Source organism: Camelus bactrianus, chromosome 14 (assembly GCF_048773025.1).
Source record: "Camelus bactrianus isolate YW-2024 breed Bactrian camel chromosome 14, ASM4877302v1, whole genome shotgun sequence".
Taxonomy (NCBI): Eukaryota; Metazoa; Chordata; class Mammalia; order Artiodactyla; family Camelidae; genus Camelus; species Camelus bactrianus.
In genome coordinates, this window is record NC_133552.1 from 69,875,689 (window position 1) to 69,883,647 (window position 7,959).

Genomic DNA, 7,959 nt, shown 5'->3' on the forward strand with positions numbered 1-7,959 from the left:
AGTCCACCTCTCTGCTCCTTGGCGCTACAGCCTGGCTCTGGTACAGGAAGTCATCTCAGTGTGCCTGAAAGCTAGCTTTCATGTACAGCCTGCTAGGGGGCTGGGGTGCTGTCCACAGTAACCCTGTCTACTTCCCAGAATTCTCCTGAGCACAACCACAGGGGAGGGGAAAAATAAACACCCGAAGTTTTAGTTACTCCATACAAGCAGTGTAAGCGAATGCTGTTAAAAGTCCAGAACGCCATTTTTTTGAAAGTCTGTGTTATATGTATGCATATTTTCTGTGGTATACATGTATACACAGAGATGCATGTATTCTGTGTGTGCACCCGTGTGTAAAATGTATGCATGTGTATATGGTGTGTTCTGCATATGTATGTTTGCATATGTAGTGTTTGCATGTATATACAACATTCTGTGTGTACGCGTATGTAGTGTGTCCACATGTCTGTACACATGCATCTAGTCTGTGTACACATGTGTGTACACATGTACATAGGTGTGTGTATATGGTTTCCTCTAATGAGCACTTAGATGTGAATTTTCTTTAAGGATCATGCCCACAAGTTAAATAAAAGAACAGAAAGCATCTCTACTTATCCACATTTCCAAAGTAATCTTCTCTTTGGCGTTTTGAACAAAGAGGCACAGTGAAGTTTCTGAATCGTCAAGAGAGCAAATGTGGTCAATCAACAGTGAACTAACCCTGTGCTGGGAGTCTGGGCTCTGCCGTCACTCGGAAACAGTGTAGTCTGTCTTCAGATTCTCCGGTGCCGGGCTTTGAGAAAGGCCTCAGCTTGAAGAAGGTCCCTGCCAACCTGGTGGGGAGCGGGAGGCAGAAACAGAGGATTGGGGAGAGAGGAGGTGTTTTTCAAGTTGTTTTGGACTGTTCTGTCTCTTTTTGAAGAGTTACTGGGGGGGGTGGTGTTCACAAGGAGTAAGAAATGGAGGTTCCTAGAAGCCATCGCGGCAGGAGTTGATGTGATGCTCAGTCTTCCTGCCAAGATGGAGGCACTGAGAGGTCGGCAAGCAGTGCCCTGCCACTGCCGAACTGGCACAGGTGGCAGCTGCCAATCATCTATCGCTTGGCAACAAGTTACACCTGCAGCTCCAGTTTAATACTTATGCACGTGGGCACCCATCGTGCGTGAACCCGCTTAGGCCCAGGGAACATCTCGCCACTAAAAAGGGCTCACAGAGAGTGCCCTGAACGTGGAGCAGTAGCATGAGCTCATACAAGGCTAAACCACTGACCTCCTATTTAGATGCTCTGGAAAACAAGGGTAGCGTTGTATTTGGAAACAATTTCCAGGACCACGGTAGAAGGAAACCAGACTATTTCAAAGTCAGCTATCCAAGTTCCCCAAAGCATAAAGCGTTCCTGCAACTCACACTGGAGTGCAGGGTGTTTAGAAAATAAATTGCTCCATTGATATGGAAAATAATGTGCCAAGCCTGATTCATACAAAGCATTTTCAGGGGGTCTCAGGCTATTTAGTTTAAAATCTAAATTGAAAAGCAGAGGAAAGAAATCTTTCAATGGCTAAGTGGATAATATAGTTTATAATTTGTAAACCATTTCCTTTATTTCAGTCTTGCTGACTTTCCATAACACACGGGATCTCACTGCACCCCCATCGCCTCCTAAATTATCAAAGGAAAAACAGATCTATAGCATTCTTAAACAATATTCTTGTTCTTTTTTTGTTCATTCACAATGTAAATGATATTTGGAGGGAGGGCATGAAACAAATCAAAAGATTTAACAAACTCAATTGGTGAAATAAGAAGGTAGGTGAAAACCAAGTTTTTAACCTAGATATTTAGTGAAAAATAAATATGAAATGACATTTCCTTTCTAATATAGTTATATATTATTTGATGAGTTCACTCTTAAATGCTAAATGGCCTGAAATCAAAGCAGTTTAATCTGCAGAGACCAATTTCCTCTTGCACTGTGTACTGTAGCAGCCCTGCAATAATAATAATAGAAGTAGTAGTAGTAGTAGTAATCATAATAATCGAGAGGAAAGAAAGCATTATTCCTGTACCTTGGACAAGCAATAGGATCAGGAAATTCACCACCTCAGATTTTTTTTTTTAACTTAAAGAGGAGGGGAAAAAGGAAGAGGCGTCATGTGTTCGCTACCCAACACGTTCAAACATCCTTATTACTCCTCTTACAACGATCATCGCTGTCATTACAAGTTTATTTCTATTACAAGATGGACAGCCCTGCCGCTTTGGTTAGGGACCACTGTACCCACTGGCAGTCTGCTAAGCACCGCCCTCTCCTGTGCACAGAGACGCCCCTGCTGCTCCGTGAGGTCACAGGAGGGATGTGACCTGTAAGCAGGCTTTGGGCCACTTTCACATTGTTCGGTTGGAATCGGTAGCGTGAGCCCAGTGGTGCTTGAGAATGGGTTTGGAAAACTCTTGCACGTCCTGGTATGGAAACCCCTTTGAGGTGTAAGCATTAGACTGCAGGTGGATGCCTTAATCACTCCAGGAAACCGGACTCCCGTTTGCGTAACGCAGGAAAATGGCATCTGGTCCCTTAGTCCCGAGGCCCCACTTTTTTCCGATTCTGGTTCAGGTGGGCCCCACTCCGTTCACGAAGTTTTCACAGTTCTTAGACAAACAGCTTGTGGAAGATTCGCTCCAGAGGAGTGTGGGCTAGATCATTCTTTGGCGATTTGAACAAACTTTTTCAAGTTGTTGAGTAACTAGAATCCAGATAGGTCTTGTTTTCAACCCTCCTAGAAATTCCTTTTTAGGAGGAAGAAACCACATTGAGAAGAGCACGTGATAACAACCCCCAGGCTCATTAAAAGCCCCCCCCCAAAATAAAAGTTTGGGGCTAATGCTAAAAGCAGTTATGGGGCCCAGCTCGACACAAACGTTCCCGGGTTACAGGATTATCAGGGCCTGGACTGTGGAGGCCGTGCCTACGAGAGGGGGCACTGGAGAACTTAAGCACAGCGGCAGCCAAGCGTGCATCCTTAGGAGGGCGGAAGGACTGAGCTGTCCGAGCCCCGCAGAAGAGCCGGAAGGTGGGGAAAAGGGGGCGACTTTCCAGTTGTGTACCTCGGACGGTCCCCTGGCCCCCAGGGCTGGCCCTGCCTTTCCAGCCCTCGGGCCTAGCCCAGGGCTAGCATCCCGCCTCGGCCTCCAACTTTCCCCTTCCCTGCAGGCGCAGAGTTGGCTGGCAGGGGAGCAGAGGAGGAGCTGCCTCGCCTTTTCGCTCCTCTAAACAAGGCTCCGGGCTGCAACACCCCCCTCAACCCCCCGCCTCGCTGGATTCTTTCTTCGCCTTCCCTTTTAAACCCAATCGTTAATCGTTCGGAGCGCGCGGGCGGGGAGAGGCAGGGAGGGTGAGCTCGGGGTTCGCCGCCGCCGCGCGCGCTCAGGAAGCCTTGTGGCGGTGACCCCCCTCCCGGGCCTCCTTTCCCCTCTTCCTGCCCCTGCTCCCCCTCCTTCCTCCCCTCTTCGCCGCTCCGCCGCCCGCGCCCAGTGGATCTACTCCCTCCCCACGTCACTCGCCAGCGCGCCATGCAAATCACCGCCGCCGCCGGCTCCCATTGGCCGCGGCGCGCTCATTTAATGGCAGCCCGGGCCCGGCGTATGGCTGCTGGGCCCCGCGCGCCGCCGGCCCCGCGTGCGCCTCCGCTCCGAGCGCACGGCCCCGGGCAGGCAGCGGGCAGCCCGTCCCGGGCTCGGCCGCCCTGCTCTCTGGCCCTCTCCGTGCGCCTGCGCTCCCTCAGCTGCCCCCGGCGCCCCTCCCCAGCGGCACCGTGATCGCCCCCCCGCCCCCCTCCGCTCCCCCCTCCGCGCCTAGCAGTCCCCTCCCCCGCCTGGGCACCTGGGACCGGCACATGCCCAGCGCACGCTGCGCGCCGCCCTGCTAGAAGTTGCAGCCTCGGAGTTGGAGGCCGCCGAGGACCAAGTGCGGGAAGAAGGAGGCAGCGCGGCGGCCGGCGAGGAGGCGGCGGCGAGCCCCGGGCCGGGCCCCGCGCTCCGCTCGCATCCCGAAAAGTGGAGCTGCAACTTGGCCACTACTGCACCTGTTTGCACCGCTCTGCCGAGGGAGACCCGGCTGCGGCGACGGCGGCGGCGACCCCGGCCCTTGGCCTTTTTGGCAAGTGGTTTGTACTTGACAGAAACTTTCCACCTGTGAGCCGGACCGGCGCTGAGTGCGTGTGTGTTTGCCTCTTTTTTGTTGTTGTCGCCTCTACCTCCCCCCATTCTTCTCTCTGCTAGGACCTCTGCTCCCCACCCACCCACGTCTCGCTCCGTTTGAGCCCCTCTCCATCCCCCCCGCCCCCGGCTGTCTATGCTCCAGGCCCTCTCCGCGAGGTGCCGGTGAACCCTCGAGCCGCCCCGATGTACAGCATGATGATGGAGACCGACCTGCACTCGCCTGGCGGCACCCAGGCCCCTACGAACCTGTCAGGCCCGGCTGGGGCGGGCGGGGGCGGCGGGGGCGGCGGCGGGGGCACCAAGGCCAACCAGGACCGGGTCAAGCGGCCCATGAACGCCTTCATGGTGTGGTCCCGCGGACAGCGGCGCAAGATGGCCCAGGAGAACCCCAAGATGCACAACTCGGAGATCAGCAAGCGCCTGGGCGCCGAGTGGAAGGTCATGTCCGAGGCGGAGAAGCGGCCGTTCATCGACGAGGCCAAGCGGCTGCGCGCGCTGCACATGAAGGAGCACCCGGATTACAAGTACCGGCCGCGCCGCAAGACCAAGACGCTGCTCAAGAAGGACAAGTACTCGCTGGCCGGCGGGCTGCTGGCGGCCGGCGCGGGCGGCGGCGGCGCGGCCGTGGCCATGGGCGTGGGTGTGGGCGCGGCGGCCGTGGGCCAGCGCCTGGAGAGCCCGGGCGGCGCGGCGGGCGGCGGCTACGCGCACGTCAACGGCTGGGCCAACGGCGCCTACCCCGGCTCGGTGGCGGCGGCGGCGGCGGCCGCGGCCATGATGCAGGAGGCGCAGCTGGCCTACGGGCAGCACCCGGGCGCGGGCAGCGCACACCCGCACGCGCACCCGGCGCACCCGCACCCGCACCACCCGCACGCGCACCCGCACAACCCGCAGCCCATGCACCGTTACGACATGGGCGCGCTACAGTACAGCCCCATCTCCAACTCGCAGGGCTATATGAGCGCCTCGCCCTCGGGCTACGGCGGCATCCCCTACGGCGCCGCGGCCGCCGCCGCCGCCGCCGCGGGCGGCGCGCACCAGAACTCGGCCGTAGCGGCGGCGGCAGCGGCGGCGGCCGCGTCGTCGGGCGCCCTGGGCGCGCTCGGCTCCCTCGTCAAGTCGGAGCCGAGCGGCAGCCCGCCGGCCCCCGCACACTCACGGGCGCCGTGCCCCGGGGACCTGCGCGAGATGATCAGCATGTACTTGCCGGCCGGCGAGGGCGGCGACCCGGCGGCGGCGGCGGCCGCAGCGGCGCAGAGTCGGCTGCACTCGCTGCCGCAGCACTACCAGGGCGCGGGCGCGGGCGTCAACGGCACGGTGCCCCTGACGCACATCTAGGGCCGCGGGAGGCGCGGCGGCCACGTTCTCGTCCAGAGGAAAACACTGGCGCACTACCGCAGGTGCCACACGGCCCCCTTCCCGGGAGCCCCTGGGGACCGCTCGCGGGACACTTGTGCGTTGTAAACTGAACTTCGGTGTTTTCTTGAGACCTTTTGTACAGTATTTATCATCCACGGCGGAGGCAGAAAGCGTTTTCTTTGCTCGAGGGGACGCAGACCAGACCAAACGAGGGGCGACTCCAACTTTTCTATCCCGGCCGCGCGCCCGCTCTCATCCTCCATCGCTTCCTCGCGGCGGCGGGCGCCGGGGATGCCCGGGAGCTGTTCTCATTTGTTATCGATGTACTAAGGCAGAGCCAAACACCAGTTTTTTTGTAGTTGTTACCGCTTTTGGGGGTTGGTTTGTTAATTTATACAAAGCGATTCCCCCACCCCTTTCAGGCGGCAGCATTATTCTGGGTTTTGTAAAACTTTCTGTATCTGAGCATTTCCTTTTTTTTGTTTTGTATTATTTCATGTAAATGCAATGTGAGATTTTAATTTTAGGCGTTAAGGTGTGGGGAGGGGGATTCAGATTATGTACATAGTTCCCTTAAAAGTCCTTCTGAAAACGAAAAAAGAACCCCCACCCTAAAAGTGCATTGAGCTTCGGTTCGAGTCAATAAATTTAAGAGAAAAGTCCGGTTTTTCCCCATAAATCTGAAACGTGCTAAATGTACGTTCTTGTTCTATCAGCTCAGAATACAATTTGTAAATCTTAACATAATTAGTACATCTGACGAAGGAGAAAGAAAATCCATCAGCATGAGCTAAAACTGACGGAACCCCAGGGGAGAGGGTCGGATTTTCACATTCAGTGGCAGGAAAGGAAGTTAAAATCGATAGGTTATTCTGTAGAGTTTACAGTGTTAATATGGAAGGAGAAATAATTACCCCCCAAAAACCATAGTTTTGCAGTCTGGCCCTTGGGTGTGTAGTTTTTAACTGCGGGCCCATGTCAGCAGGCTTTGCGATTCCTTGTTGGCAGCTCTGCCTCTTCCAGCTGGCCTGGGACCTGCCAGCAGTTTGGTCTAGAGGAGGAAGGAGAAGGGAAGACCCCAGTGGTGGGAGGACCAGGACAAGGACCCATGACAAAGACCACGGCAGGGCCTCGCGGGCCTCGGTTCCCCTGCAGTTAACAAGATTGCATGTGGAATTTATCTGAATTTGGCTCATTGAAATGCACTCTCTAAGACAAAATGTACTGCAACCCCCTCTCCCTGGTATATTTCTCCTTGGAAAAGGGCAAAGAATTTTGTTAGATTTTCACGCACACAAAATCGACCACCCCCACATCCCCCGCGTAAACTGGGATGCAAGTTGCTAAGCAATGTGAACGCAAAATGCGATGTTTATTATTCCTGCGATCTGAGGTTGTTTGATGCTTTAAATTTTTTAATTATATTTTTTCTAGGTGTTTATTGGTACATTGCAGGTTTTTTTCTGGATTTTAAAGTTTTCTGTAAAACTTTGTCTTCAAGTAATCTGACAGTATTAAATATTGCATTTAAAAGTTATACTGTAGCAAATACGTTTTGAAATTAGTCACAACATAAACATGAAATGATATTTTTGCAAAGAACAAACCTTTAGGCCAGATCCAAATATGTTGATTTCATCAGCCCCTCATTTTCTCAACATCTTTTTTTTTTTTTTTTTTTTGTCCTGGGATGAGCATAAGACTCCATCCAAACATGGGCTTATGCTAGTAGGTTAATGAGAACCACGTTCAGTCTGCCTTGGAGAATAGCTTTAAGTAAAATGCTAACCTGACAATTGACATGTGTAATTTTTTGGAATCGCTTTGATTATTTTGCTTCAACTACTCATTCCTTAAAGTGATTGCAGAAATTTCAAGAACGACGTCAGTTGCTTCTTTCTAACAAGATAATAAAGTCCCCTTCTCTTTTCTTTTTTCTTTTTCTTTTTTCTTTAGCAGTCTGATCCTTTGTGAAACAGTGGTTCCTCCTGAAAGTGTTCGGATACATATGAATTGCTGAGCAGAACAGCGTCTTGAGATAGTGAGAGAGTCTGGGAATAAATGTCACACACAGTCCCCTGTGGGAAATTCTGTGATGCTCTGTTAACTCACCATGCAGCCTAAGGTCCAGGCCTCATTTACTCTGATATACACAGAGTTAAGTGGACTCTGTCTGGTTCTTTCGCTAATTCCAATCACCAGATCTCCCTGCACTTACTGGCAGGCAGTTGTGAGTTACTGCTCACAAACATGTGTGCCCAAATGTGTGTCTGTGCGGGACTGTTAGCATCACACATATTAGTGATGTGGGTCACAATTGAAATGTTTCTGACTATGAAAAAGTTTCGCAGTGTGCCGGGGACTCCGGGCAGAGCTGTCGCTTTCCTGGAAGGTAAACTT

The 7,959-nt window shown here is 53.3% G+C and overlaps 1 protein-coding gene across 2 annotated transcripts; it reads left to right on the forward strand.

The window, feature by feature from the left end:
• Window positions 1-4,383: 4,383 nt before the first annotated feature.
• Window positions 4,384-7,593, forward strand: SOX1 (SRY-box transcription factor 1). Of its 2 annotated transcripts, XM_074378647.1 has the most exons (2): window positions 4,448-5,176; window positions 5,255-7,593. In XM_074378647.1, the coding sequence occupies exons 1-2, from the start codon at window positions 4,531-4,533 to the stop codon at window positions 5,536-5,538; spliced, it is 930 nt and encodes a 309-aa protein (XP_074234748.1). In that variant the 5' UTR covers window positions 4,448-4,530; the 3' UTR covers window positions 5,539-7,593. The 2 variants fall into 2 exon arrangements, with proteins under 2 accessions (XP_074234747.1, XP_074234748.1); XM_074378646.1 differs by having other exon boundaries at window positions 4,384-7,593.
• Window positions 7,594-7,959: the final 366 nt, after the last annotated feature.